General features: G+C 41.1%; 1 protein-coding gene across 1 annotated transcript; it reads left to right on the top strand.

Annotated features, from left to right (window-relative positions):
• The first annotated feature begins 2126 nt into the window (after nt 1-2126).
• On the top strand, nt 2127-23778 carry sacs (sacsin molecular chaperone). The gene is given in 10 exon segments (XM_054601118.1): nt 2127-2149; nt 3246-3396; nt 6149-6239; nt 6318-6403; nt 6853-6964; nt 7207-7353; nt 8361-9846; nt 10190-10281; nt 11746-22419; nt 22422-23778. Coding segments are annotated over 10 exon segments (13734 nt in total). The 3' UTR covers nt 23294-23778.
• Nucleotides 23779-24120: the final 342 nt, after the last annotated feature.

Here is a 24120-nt window from a genome sequence, read left to right as displayed (position 1 = left end):
GAGATATGTTGTATGGTCTGTGCATCAGATAGCCTATGCAATGTCAGAACATCCTCTGAATAGTCAGCATCCAAAGCAACCAGAGATGGATAGTGCTATTGTTTAATTGATTGTCTAATGCAGAGTAAATGGTTTTAATCTGATACAACCTGGGCATTACAAAATGTGTCTGATCAGCTTTAATGGGATGTTGTTTGTTGGAAGAAGTTGATATGCGCATCTTGGACTGCAGTGTGCTGGCGTCTGATCACTTAGGTGTCAAAGTTAATGCAGCTGCAAGCAGTCACTGGTGGGGATATGCTTTATGTTTTTTCCAACCTGCAGTGATGATACATACATCAACAGCATATCATGTGTTGCTATGAATAGCAGTATGTGCAGACTGATCATCCTGAAATTAGCATACAGTAAAATACAATGGGGCCCCATGATCCGTATTAATGAAACAGGATCAGAATCTGGAGTGTGCCACCAGGTTTACTTGTAATCAATCAAAATAAATAAATAAATGTAAGCTGATCAATTAATGAATAAAATAAATTCAATTAATTGAAGCATTAAACCACAGATTTAAAAAAACAATAATACAGCAATTTTATTGAGGAAATAATAGGAATTGTTTTCATTAATAGGAATTATTAAATAAAGTATTTGAAAAGGAATTTAAACAATAACTTAAAAGCCTTTAAACTTTACTTTTTAAAAACTATTTACGTAGACATGCATCTGCCTGTTATGTTCCATCTTCACAATTCAATTCTATTCTGCTTTACTTTACAATTTCTATTTTGTGATCACTTTGATTATAAATGTCCAGCAACAGGAGTGCTGATTGTTCCAAGAACAATTTACAAAATTCATTTTTCCCTTAAGAGCTGGTGGTGAACAGAGGTGGAAGAAGGCAGTAAGAAAAAAATGCTACATATGTCCTCTGGATGTGTAAATGGACAACTGCTGCTTGCCAACATGTTGACCAACATTTAGTAAATTATAATCCTATATATATTCAATAGCCTGCAAATTATTCTGCCCTCAAGTGGCTGGAATTCATGCAGCTTTCAATTGAATTAATCAAGCTGACCCTCTCATCACAGATGCTCTTTGTTTTAACGGATGGTTCCAGCCCACCCAAACCTTGGATGTACTCCAACTAACTCACTTATCAATAGTTTAACTTCCGGACCACTGGGCTGGTTGAATGGGACAGATGGAGAGCTCTTTGATTCTTCACAGTCTCTGCAGACTTGTGCCATTAACTGAGCTAAAGATGAACTCGCACCATGTATACGCTACTGTACTGACATAGTTAGTAGGGTATCTAAAACTAAAAGATAAAGTATGCAGCAGTTAATACTTACAAGAATGGTTTTGAATAAACAAGAGTGATACACCAGTAAATTACCACGCATGCGCGAAACAAAATGTTGTCTCTCACCAGTCTCCATTCCATTCCAGAGGTACCAGATGCTTGTAAAATACGAAATAAACATCTAAAAAGAAAAACATATTAAGTAGTTTCATTGATAAACATTTGTGGACTCCAAACGTGAAGGCAAGAGGAAGTTTAAGAGCAGAACCAGTGCGCCTGTCGGGATTTACGACAACTCGGAAGTAACCGGGAGTGAACGCTCTCGCTCCGTCCTTTGCTCTCTCACACGCACTGTAATTCATTATTATTAGAACATCTCCTTTGAAGGAGTCAGTATGTTGTTGGGGGGTTAATTGGCCATGTCACTGGCTATTGTTGTTGTTGTTGTTTCCAGGAACACAGCCTGTCGGGAAATGAATCAGCTTTTGGAGAGGACCGATAACGGTGCGCACTGGACGGACTCAAGTGAGTGGGGTTTATTGGGTTTACGCACCATAAAGAGGCTGAAAAGAAAGCCTCTTAGCCTCAGTCACAGCAACATAATGATTCAATGTGTCCTTTTGTGTCGTATGCATCATTAAAAAAAGGGATGCTATGTATTTATCACAAGGTTTAAAAGAGCCAAGCAGGTGTTTTTAGGGGAAAATAACAGGGTTCTTGTTTTGCGACAGTCGTTTACCGGGTGGAGTATTCCTGCGCCCGGTGCAGAAGATAGTCCGATGTTTGTGCATGTGCTGGGACACACAGAGGCAACGAGATGACCAACTGTCCAGACCCATGGTATGTTTTTAACCTTTTAAATAAAGCTGATAACATTACAAGCATGATTCATGTTAAACACTGTTCAGGTTCATCCACAGCTGATCTGACAAAAAAGACAATAACAACATCTTTCCAGGCTCACTGCTGCATTGTGTCAGTCTGTATCCATCATCACACCATAAATCTGTATTACTGGTCCAGTATTGTTTATTATGGGCTGCTTTTCGAACATCCTGTGCTGCCACACCCACTTCAGCTCCAGTGAATGCACCACTGTGGACTTGGCTGCGTGGGTCCAGTGCCCTGCTGCTGAATAAGCAAGAATATTTTTTGCTTTATTGCTGTTAATGTGTGGACAGGCTAACTTGTGCGTTTCCCTTACATAAGTAAAACACCCGTGTTGTCACCTTAAATAGCATCACGGTCCATTCTAGAGGCGGAGGTAGCCCAAGTATGGGTCACTGATGGGAAACAGTACAGCTCTCTTAAGGGTATCAATCAATTTTCTTAAAGGATTTACTTCACCCTCTAGTACTTCAGTGCAGTAAAGCTGCAGGGTGTAGGTGAAGGTATACTAGTTAATGTTCTAGAAACAAAATCTAGAGCCTAATACAGATGCCTGAATGGCACTAATGGACCATTGACAGATGGAGCTGGTGAGGTTTAAATTCTCATGTTTCTTCATAACCTGAACCTTGATCAATAATGACTGTAAGCAAGACTCTCTGGTCCTAAAGAGTTTAGATCAAATTTGATCTTTGACCCCCCTTTCTCTGCTATTAAACTACAGTGACTACGTAGTCAATCCATGCATAACGGAGCGCTCTAAACAACAGAAAAAAAATCAAGGATTTCATTCAAGTGGTCCATTTCAATTTTGACAAAAAGATTTATAAATATATTTTCATGCACGGATGACTGCATCTACAGAAGTGCAAAAGCATTCAATCATTATGGGGTCCCGGTAGCTTAGTGGTCAAGACACATATCATATAACTGCATCATCCTCTGTTGCATTACATACCCCTATTTCTCCCTAAGTTTCTTATGTGTGTCTCTACTGTCAAGATCAAATGAACAATTTTTGTTACTAATTTCTGGCTCTATTTTTTAGGTTGCCGCGGGTGACAGTTCGTCATGAGTACATTGGCCAGAGGTCCTACCAGGTCTCTCCCTCGACATCTGTTGAAGATGTCAAACAGTTGCTCTACGAGGAGACTGACCTGCCTGTCAAAGAGCAACGGCTTACTCACAATGGGAAACTGGTATGTTTTTTTAACCTATAACAACAGAGTAAATATAATACTTGCACATGCCAAAATGTGCCACTGATAATTTTCTTCAGGTAGGAATGGTATAGCCAATTCATCACAACACAAACAGATCCAAATTATCTAGTAGAATGGTTATTAGTTGATAATTATTTTGGGCTGCTTGGTCATTGTTTGGGTATGTACTGGAAGGCTTTGCTGAACTGTTTTAAGTCACAAAAAGTACATGATGGTAGATCAAAGAAAAACATTGGAAAGTAGCGTTGCCTTTAAGTCCAAACCAAAGACAAATCATAGAAATCTAGGTTTTGAAATTGACCATAATTAAGTCTGTAGATACGTCGGGATCCTCTCCCAGTCAGAGTTGGGTAAATGTTTTACATTGTTGTCATTCTTTGTTGCAAGAAATTTTATAAAAGTGTATAATTTTGCCTTTATCCAGTTTGTGGATTGTAAATGTAACATAATTTGAATTCTTATTGGCTATTTGGTTTACTTGCTGTTCTGTGGTTCTGTCACATTTTACCGATAACACACACAGAGAAAAGGAGTAACTGAGGATTCTTTCTCTGATGGTAGATAATCACGAGCAGCAGAAAACATCTATTTTAATGGCCCCTTGCCATTACTGCAGGATATTGACCTAAACCAGTAACAGTGCCGTCATTGTTTAGTTGCTGTGAGCCAAATTTCCCCCACTGGTTTAATTTGTTGTTGTTGTGAAAAATTAATTTAATCCTTTTGGTGTTGTTATTCATCGTATGACTGATTTGAGCTCAGTGATGGTCATAATTATCTATCTATCTATCTTTTCTTATCTTATCTTAACTGCGGGTTTGTGTTCGATTCCTACAGAGTAATGCAGTTGTACTGAACGCATAATCAGCTCAAATGACTGCAGTCAAATGATCTGACTCATACTGTAGGCAACATGACTAGGCACCTCATCGTCACAGTGTATATAACAAAATAAAACAGTTTAATAACTGCCTTATTAGCATAGAAACAAAATAATTCAAGTACAAACAAAAGCTAATGTACATCTCAAAAATAATTCTCAACATTTGAAATTTATTTTTATTACTTCTACCCTGAAATGGTATACTTTTAAAGATACAATAAACATATATATGTCAATTATTTATACTGTTTTATAAATGAAGGTCTTTGTTACAATAAAAGTCTTATTTTGGATCAAACAGATGGTGTTAATATGATTAGTTTGTTACTTTTGTGGCAGATACATGTATTGTGTGTCATAGTATGGCCTAACATAACTTGAGTTGATCCCCTGTTTTGGGGTTTAGCAGCTGATTGAAAGCACCAGGTGGTGGTCAGTGCTCTACTGCCCCCCCGATCTCATATGCAGAAATTAGCTGCAAGCCACACCTACACACTAATACCACATACACCACAGGGGTAGGTCCTTCAATAGAGCTAAGACTTTTTAAATAAAAGGAATTTAAATCTTGTAAGTACTGTAAGTATTATATAATGTGAACTGTTTCCTAGAAAAAAAAAATATATGAAAAAGATTTCCATTGCTTAAATATCAAGTGGCCTTCCTGTTTTGCCTAATGCAACACAAATGTTCAGAGGTCTGATCGAGGAGGCCCTTTGCCAGACACTGTACTTAGCAGAGGAGTGGTATGCCTTTTAGGAGAAACATAAATGCAAGTTTAGCTTATTATCTGTCTACGAAAGCATTCTTCAATCTAAATGTCTGTCTTCCGCTTCTCTCAAAGGAAATAAAACATTAGGTCCAGTTGCCAAATGAGGTAATACACTACCATAAATGACACTATACACTATATATCTTTGTTAAGATAGAGAGAGAGATGTACAACCAAAGCACCCTGCTCTCTAGATGATTGTTGAATGCACAAAACATGCTCATTTTGATATTCAATTATAATGCTGATTCTAAGTCTAAGTAAGTTCTGTGTGCACACATTTCCACCAATATCAATGTGTTTCTCACACGTCTTTGACAAGTTCAGACAAGAATACAGCTCGTCTTCTAGCTCTACGTTTCCCAAATTAAATATTAATATGACATTTAAGACTTAAAATCCTTTCTCCTGAATTGTACAAATGATCGTGGCACGGTGCAGTGACCATGATGAGGATGATGACCGAGAGATTTGCTTATCCGGAGCTCAGTTTGCCAGACTGCATGCAGATGTACAAAGATTGCTGAGTGCAGTGAGGTCACAATGTCACCTTGAAAAGCCTGAAAAGGCTGGAGCAGCAGTGTTAGGCCTCGTGCCAGCTCTGGCTCCCTGCTGCATTGATTCTGAATGATGCACCAGGCAAAGATTGTCTATCACACTAACGCGTGCAATAATGACTGTTTGCTGGAGTGAGAGACTGATGATGATGCATTCATTTTTAAGAGAGGACAACTTCAAGTCTGTTAATAGTTGTCATAAATATGAGTCAGTTCCAGTTGGTTTTCAGACTGTTTCTTGAGGGCATTGAGTAATAAAATAGTTTATGGCAGAAGTAATTTGTTCATCATTCATTAAATCTTTCAGACACAAAGTGAAGGGCAGTTAGTCACAGTCTCCGAAAGCAATAACATTGATAAATTGCAGAGCTTTGCATTTTGTTTTTGTTGAGTCAGTACCTGATTTGTTGTTACATTTTCTCAATATAATAGACCAGACAGTTGAAATGTTTTCCTCAATACATTTTTTTAGTGGTATGTTAAATTATGAGTTGTCTCCACATCCTACCTTCCTAGCTGGATGACAGCGTGCAGATCGGGACCTTGGTGCCTCCTGGAAGCCCAGAAGTATCAGTCACACTCGAGGGAAGAGGCCTTAAAGGGGGAGGTAGGATTAAAACCACAACATCTCTGCAAAATGACATCTTTTTACAACAGTGAGGCTGACACAGCTTGTTTTTTACAGGGAGGTTTGGACAGACTACACCACCGCTAGTCGAATTTTTGAAAGATATTCTGAGGAGGTACCCTGAAGGTGGACAGATTCTAAAAGTAAGTGTCATGCAACATTATTATATTCCTTTTTACACAGAAATCAATTACATTTAGCATCATTTTGTGGATGTTAGCCTGAAGCAATAAACTCAAAAACATTAGAGTTTTTATTCTTCGTACAATTGCTCTCTTTTAGTTGTTGTGTTAATAGGCTGTGGTTGAGGTTTTACCTTAAGCAAAGGCTGATGTCATGTGGTTGAGAAAATACGTCAAGCTTGCTCAAAATAAAAGGCATAGTTGTTTTCTTTGGCTTTACTTGCTGGCGTTAGCTATTAATGTACATAGTAAAAATACTGCCAGGATGAAGGGCTGAGGTCCCGCTGGGGCTGTCCTCTCTAATAATGTGTTAATTTTACTCTAAGGTTTTATAATCTGACCTCATTGTGCACATTACATTTCCTAAAACCTCAATAAAATGCATATATTTGCTGTGTTCTATTTTGTAGGAGTTGATTCAAAATGCAGAGGATGCCGGAGCCACAGAAGTCAAGTTCATGTACGATGAGACGGAGTACGGAGTGGAGTCCCTCTGGTCACCTGACATTGCTCAGCATCAAGGTTGGTTGTTAAAGTTCTTGTGTTTGTATGAATCTGTCCTGCTAACCGTGAGTATCCTTAAGCAGGTGCTCGGTAGCGGATCCTCTGCTCCGACTTCCCTGTTAACAAAGAAAATGGAAAACACAAACATATTCATGACAGGGATTATTGAAATACATTATAAACTGTACCTTTACTGTATATGTATTTATGATTGTCATATGAACTTGATGCTGACCTGGTTTTCACTCATTGTATTACAGGGACGGCATTGTATGTCTACAATGATGCTGTGTTCACAGAGGAAGACTGGAACGGGATTCAGGAAATTGCGAGGAGCAGGAAGAGAGAGGATCCTTTGAAAGTCGGGCGATTTGGGATTGGCTTCAATTCTGTGTACCATATTACAGGCCAGTACTGTGCCAGTTAGGCAAAATGACTACCAAAATGCATTGTATATTACTAATATGAATATCCATACATTTTTCAGATAGAAAAGACAGTTCTAATTAAAACATTATCAAAGTTTCCAAGTTGTGCAACAATTCCAAATATATTCCAAATTCAGAGCATATCTGTTATTGACACGGCTCTCTAGATGTGGACGGCTGAGCCGGCAGCTCACAGCTAACAATGCTGACAGCATTAAGGGCAAACAAAGGCAACGGTGCTGACAGTTAACAATGTTACAGGGTTTTCAGAGCTAGCCGCCATATGAGACCAGTGCGGCGGTTATTAGCTAGCCATTTTGACGTTCACACTGGGTCTCACATGCACTAACATAGCCGGACTAGCTACGTAAACAAAGCACACAGAGGTTCAACCAGCAACACAAAGAGGGAGTATTTCTTCCTTCTTTGCTCAGGATGCAATTATTCCACTATATCTTTACATAGCAAATATTTACTTGCAGCTGTATTAATGCTCTGAATTTTGAGTTTAGCACATTTAAATCCTGGTATATAAATACTTAAAGATATTCAAAAGCAAACAACTTTTTAAAAGAAAGCTGTTCTTATTTTTAATGGTAAAATAAAGTAGGGATGCAACTTTAATATTTGGAAACATGACAACATTTGAAAAAAAAACGGCCCATCACAATTTTCAAGATTCCAGGGTGTCATCTTCAAATGTCGTGTTTTTCCCCCCCAGAAATAGTGTTAAAATGATATAGAACACACAAAAAAGCAGCGAATCCTGACATTGGAAAAGCTGGAGCGGGGAAAATCTTTTCATTTTGCTTAAAGAATTACCTGAAATGACACTGTCAATTGTTGCAGCTCTAAATTAAAGTACTATTTATTACACTTTAGAATTAAGAACACTAAATGTGTTCTTAATTCTAGAGTGTTATAAATAGTACTTGATTGATATTTGTTATATTGATGTTTTTTTGGTTTTTTTTCTTACTTCTTAGATGCTCCCAGTATATTTAGTGGAGACCAGATTGCCATGCTGGACCCTCACCAGACCCTGTTTGGTGTGCATGAGTCCGGGCAGTGTTGGAACTTGAAGACCGACATTAAGGAGATCACAGAACTTGCTGACCAGTTTACTCCCTACCGTGGGATATTTGGGAGCTCTGAGGAAACCATTAAGGATGGCAGCTTTCCTGGAACATTATTCCGCTTCCCGCTTCGCCTGAAACCCTCCCAGCTCAGCGGCAACATTTACAACAAAGAAAAGGTTTTGGAGCTCTTTGAGTCTTTCAAAGCAGATGCAGACACAGTCCTCCTCTTCCTCAAGAGTGTTCAGAAGATCTCCTTGCATGTGCGCGAGTCTGATGGTACTGAGCGCATGTTGTTTCAGGTCACAGCAACAGAGAATACTGATGATAAGTTAGAAAGACCAAACGCACTGAAGGAACTGGGTCAGGCTATAGACAGCTACAGCAATGGGGTTCCCAGCTCTACCATCATGTGCGTCACTTACCAGGTCAACATAGAGACTCAGGATGAAACAGCAAAAGAGGCTCAGAGAATGACGTGGCTGGTTTGTAATGGAGTTGGGGGCAGAGGAATGTGTGCTGAGTTGGACTCTCTGGCAGATGATTTGAAGTTCATGCCCACCATTGGAATAGCTCTGCCTCTTACTGTGATCAATAAAGAAGACCAAGGTGCCACATCAGGCTTCTCAGGACGAGCTTTTTGCTTCCTTCCTCTTCCCCCTGGCGAGGAGAGTGAGACAGGTCTTCCAGTGCATGTCAGTGGCTTCTTTGGCCTCACAGACAACCGTAGGAGTATCAAGTGGCGGGAAGTGGACCAGTGGAGGGATCCAGCGGCCTTGTGGAATGAGCTGCTTATAATCACTGTCATCCCTAAGGCTTACTTCATGCTCATCACTGAGGCTATCAAAAGGGTACAGACAAAAAAGGACCAAGACTTTCCATTATCACCTACAGGGACCTATGGGGCCTGGCCAGATCCTAAGCGGGTCAAGTCCCGCTGGAAACCCATCCTCCAGCCGCTGTTTCACGACTTGCTAAAACAGCAGGTCATCTATTCCCTCAGTGAGAGCTGGATCCGGGCGGACCAGGCTGTGTTCTCAGAGCTAAACACAGACGAGGACATTTCCGAGACTGTGATCAACTACCTCCAAAGCTCAGGAACGCAGGTGGCAAAGTTGCCTGCTGCCGCGGACTTTGTCTTGGCTGCCTGCATGATTGAGTCCACTGAAGTAAAGAAAGTGACTCCATCTCTGTTGCGGCAGGTGATCAGGAAGTACAAACACAAAGGTCCCTCGCAGCAGAAGTTGCTGCTGCTGGAGTATGCGCTTAGTGACGGCAATTACAGTGACCTCATAGGACTGGAGCTCCTGCCGCTGCAAGATGAGACATTTACAACGTTTTCGTCTTCTGTCGGTGAAAAAGATTCCATTTACATTGCATCTGAAGAATACCCCAGGTAGATTTAAAGTAAAATATTGTATTTTCACTACCAAGTTGTTGCAATTTGTGTCTAAATTACCTCAATACTTAAGTCTCCTCTTAATGTGCATTTACCTTGACTTCAAAATTATTGTAAAAGGTGGAATCAATACAAAATAGTAGTTCTATCTGAGTGTCCTTTTTGTGCACAAACAGTACATTTGGCTCTTTTAAACCAACTAGATCCAGATATACTGATTCTGACAAGATCGATGACAGCATCAACTGTTGTATATGGAAAGGGTTCAACATTAAAACACGTACTTAGAATTGAGTTTGTAAAATATTCTAACCTTTTTTTCCTTTTGCTTTGTCCTAAGTTCTCTGTATCCAGGACTTGAAGGTCGGTTCCTATTGGAGAGCATTAAACCTTTAGTAATGGACACTTTGATGAAAGCAGCCAAAAGCAGAGGTAATTTAACATATCTTTTCAACATAAATAACCTTGGTCCCAAACAGTGATATTGTATATTGTAAAATACTTTGACCAATTTATTTGTAATCTTAAAATGACTATCTGTCAGTAAAGCTGTGATTAATTTGACAGCATTTAGGGGCACTGAACCACATATAATTTATGGTTAAATATAAAATGTACTTGTGATGACTTTGTGGGTTATCTGGGTTCAGCCATGTTGTAGCAACGCTTGGTCACTTTACTCTCTTGCAGTGCCAGCAGGCCTTTATAGTCACTGCTAATAGATCATTTAGGAGTGAGAGGCAGAGAGGGAACTAGGGAGTGAGCATGCGGATTCATGGAAGAGTTGTTTTTGTGCTACACAGACATTCCACACGACCAACAGGATCAGATCCTGAGTCCACTCACACTCAAAAAGGCAGTGAGCCAGGCAGAGGAAATATGCTGAGTAACAGCTTTGTCCTTTCCCAAGATGAAAGACAGAACCTTTTGTAATTTAACATTTAACTATAGTAATGTGGACTCTAAATTTCTTAAGAAGTGTAGTATTGCAACTCCATTTTTGTACAGTTATTAATGGTGTGTACAGAAATCTTACTCTGCTGCTCACCCCTGTTGATGATGTTAAAGTACCACTTTGGACTCAGATCCTCTGACCTCCCCCTCTCCACTCATGTCTCACTCTCTGCAACAACTTTTTCCCCAAACTGTAAATTAGCTTCAGACAGGCTAAAACAATTAATCATTCTATGCTGATGCTGAAAGACATCATTATATATATTTTTAAATTCACATAAGACAGAGAAACTAGAACTCTAAAAACTGTGCCATTTCAATTACAGTACAACAATATCTTTGGGGCTGTTCAGGTATGTTTTTGAAGTGTGTGAAATATAACCTAATAATAATAATAATAACAATACCTTAAACTAATGCATGACTGTAAATAAGCATGACGGTTACTGCGATCAGAAAAACTCCCAGATTTACAGCACGTTATGACTTGCTGTGTTTTTTCTAGGTATGTATGTCTTTGAGAAATGGTTTCCCCTTAACTGAAATGATATAAATGCATTCAAGATTGACAAGATTTTAGTATACATTCAACATTGAACTGTGTGTATGGGTATAAAGAACATGGTTTGTACAAGCATGTTTGCATCACCAATGTGTGCTGCAATATAAGTCTTGAATTTTGAGTATGAGTATATAAATAATTAATTGTCGTTTTTAACAAACTAAAATGAAAAGTTAATTTGTTTGTGCAATGTGCTCTCCAATATGTCTAGAAACTGATTTAGTGGATTGTTAAGACAATTTTGACACTTGAACTTTCATCTTCAGACTGCTGCATTGTGCAAGCACAACCACAAACCTGACGTCAGTTTTGATAGCTAACATTTACTTGTAAAATAATAGCTGAGGCTAATATCATTTTTTCCCTTGTTCTTTGAACAGGAAGACCCTGCACTCAGCTACAAATGCTGAACCCTGAACGATCAGCTCGACTCATCAAGGAGATCCTATCTACAGCCTGGCTATCTAGAGACTTCATTGTCCAATGGGAACCTGGAAACAGAGCGTTGAAACATCCTATGGTTTCCTGGCTGAAGATGATTTGGAAGCATCTCTATATACATTTTGCTGAGGACCTAAGTACCTTTGAAGACCTGCCTTTAATCCCACTTGTGCCACTTGAGGAAAGCATGGACGTAGTTAAACTTCTACGTCTCAAAACTCCATCACCCATAATTCTTGTGGATGAGGAAGAGGCGCCGCTCTCTGAAAACCTTCTTGACATCATGGAAAAGCTCGGAGGAGTAGTGATAAAAAAGCTGGATTCATGTTTGCAGCACCCTCTGCTGAAGAATTTCATCCATTCTTCCTCTCCTGGTTTGCTTCTGCAAATTATGGATAGAATACCAACACAACGATTATCCGGCTTAGTCTCTTCTTTCTCAGTCAAAGAGAAGATTGCGCTCAGAAACTTTCTTGCAGGACTGTCTGACATTACAGAGAGGGAAAGGCATACCCTGCTGGAGCTTTCCATCTTCGAGAAAGTGGGGACCTTCTCTGAAGGTTCCTCAACATTTACATCACTGAGAGGAGCTAGAGCTTTACATCACAGAGCCAAGTATCCACCAGATGTGAAATTATCTGTCAATCTTGTGGATTGTAGTGACGAAGAATCAATCCGCCTCATCAAGATGCTGAATGTACAACAAGTGAAAACAACTGAATGTTTGAAGATGATTATTCAAGATATTGAGCTGGGGTTCTACACAACAGATGAGATAACCCAGATCATGCTTTGGGCACTTAAACATCTGGCATTTCTAAAAAATGAAAACTCAACTGTGATTCGATGGCTTTCTGCTCTTTCATTTATTCAGTTGCCTTGTGGAAAGTCAGTCAAAGCATCAGATCTTTTTGATCCTGAGCTGGAGATTCTACAGAATCTGTTCTACATGGAAGAGAAAACCAGGTTTCCCACAAGTACATTCACGTCTTCCCCTGATATTCTTCATTCACTCAGACAACTGGGACTAAGAAATGAAGTACAGCTCAGTGAAAAAGATGTACTGAAAGTGGCAAAGAAAATAGAGGAGTTGCAAAGCAGCAAGGGGCCTGATTGGGAATTCATAATAAAGAAGGCCAAAACACTGCTGCAAATACTTAACAGACAAACCAAGCTGGTTAAATCAGCTGATGCTCAGACATCATTGCTAAAACTGAAATGGGTCCCTGTCTGCAAGGAAAGACCTCTAACTTATCCAAAATCCCTTGCTTGGGTTGGAGACAATCTCAATATCTGCTCTTTGTCAGAGATGTGTGACATATCCCATGCAGTGCTTGTGGGATCTTCAGTAGCACTGGTTGAACAAACATCGGCAGGTATGAAGAAGGCACTGAAACTAAACTTTGAGCCACAGGTGGATCAAGTATTACAGCACCTAAAAGCAGTGAATGATTGGCATAAATCTCAAGCATTCACCACAGAGGATTGGTATCAATTCCAGCAGATCTTGTTTGAGATATACGGTTTCATGCAGGCTCATCTTGAGGACGCAAGAGAAGCAATGAAATCACTTCTCTTTGATTGGGTGTGGACGGGGAAGACATTCTCATCACCTGGCCAGACAGTCCTAAAGCCCCTCCCTGATCTGGACTTGCAGCCTTACCTGTACTCCCTGCCAAAGACAATAAGAAAGTTTCACAAGCTGTTCAAGTTTTGTGGTTCAGTTGAAGAAGTCGTGCCAAGCCATGTGTTTGAAGTCATCAGCACCATCCAACAAAGATGTAAAGGAGAGATTACCAAGGAGGAAAGCAAACATGATATTCTACTTTTAGTCAACATCCTGAGATGGCTGAACAGCAATCAGATAGCTGTGGATACTAACATGCATGTGCCGATTCTTTGTTACAAAGACCCAAGCAAATTAGCATTGAAGCCCATTCATGAATGCACCTACTGTGACATCAAGGTTGATGATTTGAATGACTTACTTGAGGATGCATCAGAGCCTATTATATTAGTCCATGATGACATCCCCATGAAAACTGCAGAGTGGTTGAAGGTGCCATGTTTGAGCACAAGGTTGATAAACCCAGAGAACCTTGGCTTTGAACAATCAGGCCAACGAGAACCTCTAACAGTGAGAATAAAGAACATCTTGGAGGAATATCCATCAGTAGCTGACATTTTTAAAGAGCTACTCCAGAATGCTGATGATGCAAGTGCAACAGAGTGCAGTTTCCTCATTGACATGAGAAAAAACCCTGACATTCGAGAGAATCTCCTTGATCCTGGCATGATTGTTTGCCACGGGCCCTCCTTGTGGTCCTTCAACAACTCTGTGTTCTCAGACGCTGACTTTCTGAACATCACAAGGTTAGGTGGATCTGTGAAGAGATGTGAAGCAGACAAAGTTGGCAAGTTTGGCCTGGGCTTCAACTCAGTTTATCACATCACTGATATCCCCATCATAATGAGCAGAGAGTTCATGATCATGTTTGATCCAAACATCAATCACATCAGCAAGCACATCAGAGACAGTTCTAATCCGGGGATTAAAATCAACTGGAGCAAACAACAGAAAAGGCTGAGAAAATTTCCCAACCAGTTCAAACCTTTCATCAATGTCTTCAATTGCCAGCTTCCTCTAGCTCAGGACTCCCCATACAAGTACAACGGTACACTGTTCAGACTCCCATTCAGAACAGAGCAGGAAGCCTCAGTAAGTGAAATCAGTAGTCTATACTACAACATCACAGACATCTATTCCCTGGTTGATGAGTTCAGCATATGTGGCCATCGGTTCATTCTGTTTACTCAGCATGTCGGAAGTATGGTCTTGAAATATTTGAAATATGAGGAACCAAATCCAGCAGGAGCACAAGATGTCGTCACCATCAACAAAAGTGTGTGGTCTTCCAAATCCTCATACGGCCCTCTGAGCATCTTAAAATCTGCAGCAAAGGTTATGAAGAAAGTTGCAAGTACCAACAGGGTACCTTCTGATGTTCCCAAGTCTGGCTGTATCATACGTGTTTTGGTGGAGGAGTTTCACAACGTGTTCAAACGCATTGTCGATCTCCATTCGCCACTGTTCAGAGGTCCAGAGGAAGATCCTAACCAGTACTTTGAGATGGCTGCTAAAGGAATCCAGACAAGAAGACTCACAGATGAAATGCCCGCAAAGGCAGTCGAGGTCACCAACTGGCTCATTTGCTCATGCATGGATGTAACTGAGGCACTCAAGTTTGCCCTCAGTGATAGTGGAAAAAGACTTGGACTAGTACCTTGTGGCGGAGTGGCTGTTCTTCTCTCAGAAGAAGAGAATCGCAAATGGACAGTAAAGACAAATACCACATCAATTGGAGAAGTATTTTGTTACTTACCTCTCAAAATCAAAACAGGCTTACCAGTTCACATTAACGGCTGCTTTGCTGTGACTTCCAACCGCAAAGAGATCTGGAAGACAGACACCAAAGGACAGTGGAACTCTGTGTTCATGAGACATGTAATTGTCCAGGCTTATTTATCAGCCCTCACAATGCTACGTTCAATGGCTGAAAATGAAGAACTGCTCGACTACAGCTATTATGCAGCATGGCCAGATCCAAGTCAGGTGCATGATGACTTCACACTTGTCAGCCAGGGTGTCTACCAAGAAATAGCCAAAGGAGGTGACGGTGAGCATGCAAAGGTTTTCTCAGACGGCAAAACCTGGGTGTCAATTAAATACGTCAGATTTCTTGATGATGCCTTACTCTGTAGGCCAGACATTGGTCCTGCTGCTTTCCAGATATTCTTGAAATACCTGAAGAAGAGTGGCTCACAAAACCTCTGTGCTGTTGAGCTACCTGACTGGGTGAAGGAGGGATTTGATGATGCTGGATGTAGAGGAAAGTTGATGGAAAACACCGTGACAGAGAAGCAATTCTTTTCAGATGTTTTTTTCCCTCACATCCAGGAAATCGATAAAGAGCTTCGAGATCCCCTGGTGCATTATGTCTTGAATGAAAAACTTGAAGATTTTGCATTAATCCTGAGGGAAACTCCTTGTATCCCATGCTGTGGCCCCAAGAAGGAACTAGTTGTACCTTCCAGACTTATTCACCCTGAGGGAAGAGTTGCTAAGCTCTACAACACTGATGATGGAAGATTTCCTGAAGGCACTTCTAAAGACTACCTAAACCCTGTGTGTTTAGTGAAGCTAGTGCAGTTAGGCATGGTCAAAGATGATCTGTCATGGGAGGACCTGATTGAACGTGCTCAATCTGTTATCGATCTCAATGAAACTGATCACACAGCTGCATGCTTTCGTAGCAGTATAGTGTTGAGTCTCATCGATGAGAAACTGAAGATGAGCGATCCTGGAGCAGCTGAGCTCTTGGAAAAGCTACACGACACCAAGTTCCTTCCATTCCTGACAAGACCTGCAGGCTTTTCACTGCCATGGCATGGGAACAAATTTTCCCCAACAACAATGTTCTCTGCTAGAGAACTATTCACAACTGAACACCAGGAAACAGTTTGTCTGATGAAGCCAATCTTGAATGAGAGTTCTCCATCTTTCAAAGGTTGCGGTGCAATGTCATTGGCTGTGAAAGACTGCCTTGGTCTGATAAGGAAGCCCTCAGTTGGACTGGTCATCAGTCAACTCAAGAAACTGTCTCAATCATTTGATGGTGTCACATTGTATCAGGAGAACATAACAAATGCCTGTTACAAGTTCCTTCATGAGGAAATGCTTCAGGATGAGAAGGCCAAAGAACAAATAACTGAGGAACTGAAAGGGTTCAATTCCATCCTGGTGGAGAACACATATGTCAATCCCTTCAAAGTTGCATTCCACCTGAACTTTGATGCATCTCCACATCTTTATCAGCTCCCAAACAAATACAGAAACAGCTGCCGCGAGCTCTTTGAAAATGTTGGGGTACAGCCCAGCTTCACAGTTGACGATTTCTTGACTGTTCTTGAAACTGTGAAGGAAGAATGTGGGAGAATGGTACTCACCGAGGAGAACTTCCAGTTGAGTCGCAGAATTATAAGTGAGGGAATATGGAGCTTGATACGAGACAAGAACCAAGAATACTGCCAAGCAAATTTTGGTGGGATTCTATTACCCGACTCCAATCTGACATTGCAGCCATCTAAATCCCTATGCTACAATGACTGCCCTTGGATCAAAGTCAGAGACTCTTCTGTGAAGTACTGTCACGGTGATATTCCAAGAGAGGTTGCTGTGAAATTAGGAGCAGTCCCAAAACGCCACAAAGCTTTGGAGAGGTATGCCTCAAATGTCTGCTTCAGTCCACTTGGGAGTGAGTTTGGACAGAAAGAAAAACTCACAAGCAGAATTAAAAGCATTCTCAATGCTTATCCATCAGAAAAAGAAATGCTTAAAGAGCTGCTCCAAAATGCAGATGATGCCAAAGCCACGGAAATTTACTTTGTTTTTGATCCAAGGATACACCCCACAGACAGAATCTTTGATGATAAATGGATCCCAATGCAAGGCCCTGCCCTCTGTGTATATAACAACCAGCCTTTCACAGAGGATGATGTCAGAGGTATACAGAACCTTGGACGAGGAACAAAAGAGGCCAATCCAGGCAAAACCGGTCAATACGGCATAGGGTTCAACTCTGTCTATCACATCACTGACTGCCCATCCTTCATCTCAAACAATGACATTCTGTGCATCTTTGATCCACATGCACAGTATGCACCTGGGGCTACATCCATTAGTCCTGGAAGAATGTTCAGGGACTTGGACTCTGACTTCAGATCTCAGTTTTCAGATGTTCTAAGTCTTTACTTGGGAGTCCATTTTAAGTTAGAACGCAGCACAATGTTCAGGTTCCCCATCCGCTCTAAGGAGATGGCAAAGACATCAGAGATCAATTCTATCCCTGCGTCAGACAGAATGGTGCAAAACCTTCTGGATAAGCTAAAAACTGACGGTGCAGAGCTTCTGATGTTTCTCAACCACATGGAGAAAATATCCATCTGTGAAATTGATCATGCATCTGGAGCACTAAAAGTGCTCTATTCTGTGACAGCCAAAATAACAGATGGTGATCGGCTGAAACGCAAACAGTTTCATTCTTCAGTCATTGATAGTGTGACCAAAAAGAAGCAGCTCACTGCTATCCCAGTCCAACAGATTACCTACACAATGGACATAGAGGATAATGATGGGAATTTGACCACATGGATGATCTGCAACCGATCTGGCTTCCCTAACATTGAAAATGTCTCAAAAAGTGTGATCTCAGCTCACAAAAATGAAGACATAACTCTATTTCCACGTGGAGGGGTAGCTGCATGTGTAAGCCACAACTACAAAAAACCCCACCGAGCTTTCTGCTTTCTTCCCCTTTCACTGGAGACTGGCTTGCCTTTTCATGTCAATGGGCATTTTGCCCTGGACTCTGCTAGAAGAAACCTGTGGAGAGATGACAATGGAGTGGGGGTAAGGAGTGACTGGAATAACAGTTTGATGACATCACTGATAGCCCCTGCCTGTGTGGAGCTGCTGATTCAGCTAAAGCGCCGATACTTCCCAGGTCCTGATCCCACCATGACGGTACTACAAGGAACACCGCTTCATGTTGTTAAAGACACATTGCGGAAATATCTGTTCTTCTTCCCAGTCAATAGACTTGATATACAGCCAGATTGGTACTGCCTGGTTAAAGCAGTGTACAGCTGTATCCATTCTGACATGAAGCGTCTGCTGCCTGTAGTCAGAGCTGCACACGCGGACAACTCGGACATGCACTCTGCCATTTACATTTCATGGGTGAATACATCCACTGGAAACAAAGGCAGAGCCTTTTTTGATAATCTGCTTCAAGATGAACTTCAGCACTTGAAAAACACAGAGTACAACATCACCTCAAGGAAATCTGTGGCTGAAAATGTTTACAGGCTGAAAACCTTGCTTCTGGACATTGGTTTCAACCTGGTTCACAGTTGCGATGAGACAGCAAATCTCTACTTCTGTTTGGAAGATGCAGGGATACCAGTCAGTTATGTGACCCCAGAGGATGTCCGCAACTTTCTTCACACTTTCTCATCACCAGACACATCTTGCCATGTTGGAAAACTCCCCTGTCGTCTCCAACAGTCAAACTACAAGCTAGTTCATAACTTGAAGCTTCTAGTTGACTACTGCTTCAAAGATAGAGAAGTGGATGAAGTCATAATTGAGGGTTTGCCTCTGTTGATAACAATGGACACTATGCTTCAGGTGTTTGACCCCAAGAGACCAAAGTTCCTGACAACACATCATGAACTAATCTCATCAAGGAAAGAGATGTTCATGAACACACTGTACACCAGGTACAGCAACATACTTTTGAAGGCAGGAGTTGCAAAGATCTTTGACATCAGCTGCTTTGGTGACCTACTGGGGTCTGTTCTTCCAAGAGAGTATCGAACAAAGATCCCTGTTAAATGGAGAGACACCTTTGGAAGTGAATCTTGGCTGAAGAGTGTGTGGAACTTCATCAGTGAGAATATCGCTGTAAAGGAGGATCAGGTGGACATCAAACCCAGTTTTGATACAGTGCTGGACATTCTTAAAGACTGGGCTTTGCTACCTGGGATCAAATTCATGGCAAGAGAAAAGATTGTTGTTCCTGAACATGATGTGCTTTTACCTCTGAGTTTGATGAACATAGCCATATTTCCACATGGCCAAAATGACAAAGTCTTTCACACCCTAATGAAAGCAGGGTGCATTCAGCTTGCAGTGAACAAAATCTGTGTCAAAGAGAATCCCATCATGCCTTTTCTGGCACAACACACAGCAAACATTGAAAATCCATCAAGTGTTCTGAAGGCTGTGGAGTACATTATCCAGACATCTGCATTCAAAGCAGCAAACCTGACTGACAAGGACTTTGAGGCTCTTCTGTTGTATTTCAACTGCAACCTAGCTAACCTCACACAACAGGATGCACAGACCATAAAACTCCTCCCATGTTTTAAATCAGTCAGTGGGAGATACATCAGCATTGCAAACCATGGGACAAACTATGTTCTTGCAAAAAGCATTCCCACTGCGGACATAGACAAATGGGCTCATACAGCCTCCTTTGCCTTTCTTGCTGACAATCAGCAGCTGAAAGACCTGTACACCTTCCTTGGCTGCATGCCAATTGATGACTTAGAAATCTACCTTCAACATCTCCTGCCAAAGTTTGAGAGTCTCTCCTATGATGCCAAAGTTCAACACATTGTCTACTTGAAGGAGAGACTTATGTCAATGGAAGAATCATGTGAGATGAAGAATCAGCTCTATGAGAAATTGGAGGGACTGATGTTCATCTATGACTACTCAAACAGACTCAGGCCAGCCAAGTTTTTCTATGATGAGACAGAAAAGGTGTTTGAAGTTATGTTACCTGCAAAGTCATTCATACCAAGAGACTTTTTTAAGAAAGTTGAGCAAGTGTCAAAACCCAAGAATGGGACATTGTTGCTCACCTCATGGATAACCTTTCTGAGAAATATTGGTCTCAAGCACCAAGTGTCACAGCAGCAAGTTCTTCAGTTTGCAAAAGAGGTCAGCATCAAAGCGCAAACAGAGAGCTGGTCCAAAGACAAAGTGCAAACCATTGTCGATGTACTCTTGAACCACATGTTCAAAGAGAGGACAGACCTGTTCCAGGGTACTTTTCTAAAGGAGCTCTCAATGATACCATTCCTGTGTCCTGAGAGAGCCCCCAAAGAACTCATCAAGCTTCATTCGCAGTACCAAGAGATGAGTGGTACAATTCCTCTGATTCGTTTCAGTGGATCTCAGGTAAATCCAAAATTCAAGCAAACAGATATCATTCACTTGCTTTGGACATCTTGCCCAATTCTACCAGAGAAAGCTACACCATCAAGCATAAAGGACCAGGAAGGTAACACTCTCACTGGACAGGAACAACTTGACCATGTGCTGAGCCTGTTAGGCGTCAACTTGGATCCACCATTGGAGAAAGTCATAAGTAACTGCAAAAACATCTGCAACATATCCAATCCGGATGATGAAATGGTGAAAACAAGGAACAAAGTTTTAAGGTCCACCTACGAGTTTCTCAATGCAGACAAAAGGGATTTCCGTTACCATCTATATGGTGTGGCTGTTGTCATGGTTGAAGATGGCTGGAAATTGCTGAAACCTGAAGAGGTTGTTATTAATTTGGACAATGAATCTGACTTCAAACCCTACTTGTACAAATTGCCTCTTGAACTTGGTACCTTTCATCAACTGTTCAAACTTCTTGGTACAGAAGACGTGGTGTCAATCAAACAGTATGTTGAAGTACTTTCGCGGATTTACAGAAGTTCAGAGGGCAAACAGCTTGATCCAAATGAAATGAGAACAGTGAAAAGAGTTGTTTCAGGATTGTTCAAGTCCCTCCAAAATGATCCCGTGGAAATTCGCAAAGATCTCGAGAGTCTCAAAGATTTGATTTTTTATATGCCAAGTCATGACGGTCGATTAGCAAAATCCAATAGCTTGGTGTTTGATGATGCCCCACACTACAAGAGCAGAATTCAGGGTAATGTTGGAGTTCAGATGCTTGTGGACATGAGCCAGTGCTATCTGGGCAAAGATCACGCCTTCCACACAAAGCTGATCATGCTACTTCCACAAAAATTAAGGCCTAGACTGTTGAGTAGCATTCTTGAAGAGCAACTTGATGAGGATTCTCCAAGAATGTGCCAGTTTGGAGCTCTTTGCTCACTTCAAGGCCGCCTTCAGCTGTTGCTGTCATCAGAGCAGTTCATCACAGGACTGATCAGAATAATGAAACATGAGAATGACAATGCATTCCTTGTGAATGAAGACAAAGCCATACGCCTCTGCAAAGCACTTTGCGAAGGATTAAAGGTTTCTTGTTTTGAGAAACTCCAAACAACATTAAGAGTGAAAGGATCGAGCCCCATCCCACACAGTCGCAGCGAAACACTCGCCTTCCTCAAAAGGTATGGGACAGCTGTGATTCACCTCTACATCCAGCATTCAGACAGCAAAGACATCAATTTTCTCTTAGCACTGGCAATGACATTGAAGTCTGCTACAGACAATTTGATATCTGACACATCCTATCTGATTGCCATGCTGGGTTGCAATGACATCTACAGAATCACAGAAAAGCTGGACAACCTTGGGGTTAAGTATGACTCAACAGAGCCTTCGAAACTTGAGCTACCGCTCCCTGGAACGCCCATACCAGCTGAGATACATCACACACTCCTCATGGATCCCATGAATGTGTTTTATCCAGGAGAGTATGTGGGCTACCTTGTCGACTCTGAGGGTGGAGACATATACGGGTCCTACCAGCCTACCTACACATATGCCATCATTGTTCAAGAAGTAGAAAGAGATGAGGTGGACACAAGTTTCCTTGGAAAATGCTTCCAGATTGACATTGGTTACAGTGAGTACAAAATAGTGAGTTCCCTTGACTTGTACAAATTCTCAAGACAAGATGAAAGCAACCATGCACGAGACACCAGTGCCCCATCAACTCCTACAAGCCCAAACAGTCGTTCATCTGGCCCACGAATGGTCCCTCCTGCTTTTTCCGGTAAGGAAAACCTCCGACCCCCTCTCAGAAACAGTCTCCAAAAAAGATCAAGCTTAATGCATTGCCTGAGATTCTGAAAGAACTGACCGTAGTAGTTGAACAAGCTTGGAAGCTTCCCGAGACAGAGAGAAAGAAGATAATCCGCCGATTGTATCTTAAGTGGCATCCAGACAAAAATGCAGAGAATTTGGACATTGCCACTGAAGTCTTCAAGCACTTACAGAACGAGATCAACAGGATGGAGAAACAGGCTCTGGCTGATCAGCAAAATACAGAGAGAGCTTCCAGGAGATCCTTCTCCACAACTTCATCCCGCTTCCAGTCAGAGAAGTTCTCATATCAAAGGTTTTATTCATCATGGAACCAAGAAGCAACAAATCACAAGTCAGAACGGCAACATTTCAGGGAACATTACCCAAGCTATGCAGGTTCATCACATTCCCACCGTTTCTTTGTGCCCCCGACTTTCAAGACAGTTGGAAACCCGGTGGAAGCCCGCAGATGGCTGAGACAAGCAAGAGCAAACTACTCTGCTGCTCGGAATGACCTACATAAAAATGCTAATGAGTGGGTTTGTTTCAAATGCTACCTAGCCACAAAACTTGCACTGATAGCTGCCGACTATGCAGTCAGAGGAAAGTCTGACAAAGATGTGAAGCCGACTGCTCTGGCTCAAAAAGTGGAGGAGTACAACCCCCAGTTAAAAGGACTTTCAAATGATGTTCAGATCCTGGAAGGATATGGTGTGGACAGCCTGAGAACCCGCTATCCGGATCTCCTGCCGTTTCCTCAGATTCCCAACGACAGATTCACATCTGAAGTGGCAATGAGAGTGATGGAATGTACCGCACGGATTATAATAAAGCTTGAAACCTTTGTGCAGCAAAAAATATAACACTGTTGTTAGAGAAGACAATGAAACTACAGTTTGCATTGATCCTCTACTGAATAGGGTGCGACCATGGCTGTGTGCAATTTGAATAAAATTGAAGTATCTAGCTGGCAGCTTATGGTACATATACAGTTTCTACCTGTGATGGTGGTGCCGTGGCCCATTCACAGTAAATAAATGTAAAGCTCTCACAACCTTTCAGACTGTCTAAACATACATTTGTTGTAATTTGTGTAAAAAGAAAGCTGCATTTGCTGTACATACAAATACATTTTGTTAACCAAAGGCCCAACATTGACTAAATTTGCTCTGAGTTAGAATAATACATAGGCTGCTTTTTTTTAAACTTTCTTTTATAAATAAAAAATATATAAATATATATTTTCTTGCCACAGAAAACCAGTTGAATGAACTGAAAGGATGTGCTTATAATGAAATGAAATGTCAAATACTGTATACTACATGCAATGGGTCCTATTTGCAAAATGTCATCAAGGGAATGAAATCACACTTGTAAATATTTTATTTTGTATTATTATGGTTGATTTCATATCATTTCTGTGAAAAGTTGTACATTTTCTGTGACATAGCCAGTCAGTTTATGGACAAAGAACTTTTTTTAAGCTCATTTACTCGCACTTGCAATTGTAGAGCCCTGATGTCAGCCCAGCGACTCGGGAGAATCCAACTGTGAATGAAAAACTCTTTTAATGCAATTGTTTTTTTCTTTGGAGATATGTCTCATTTTGTTATAGCTATGTTAAATGTCTGTTGTGCTTTATACTGTTGTGCATCATTACCTGTTCATATGAACAATGTGTACTAACAAT

This window comes from Anoplopoma fimbria, chromosome 1 (assembly GCF_027596085.1).
Source record: "Anoplopoma fimbria isolate UVic2021 breed Golden Eagle Sablefish chromosome 1, Afim_UVic_2022, whole genome shotgun sequence".
NCBI lineage: Eukaryota > Metazoa > Chordata > Actinopteri > Perciformes > Anoplopomatidae > Anoplopoma > Anoplopoma fimbria.
Note: the sequence above shows the minus strand (reverse complement) of the source record. Positions and strands in the feature narration are given on the sequence as shown.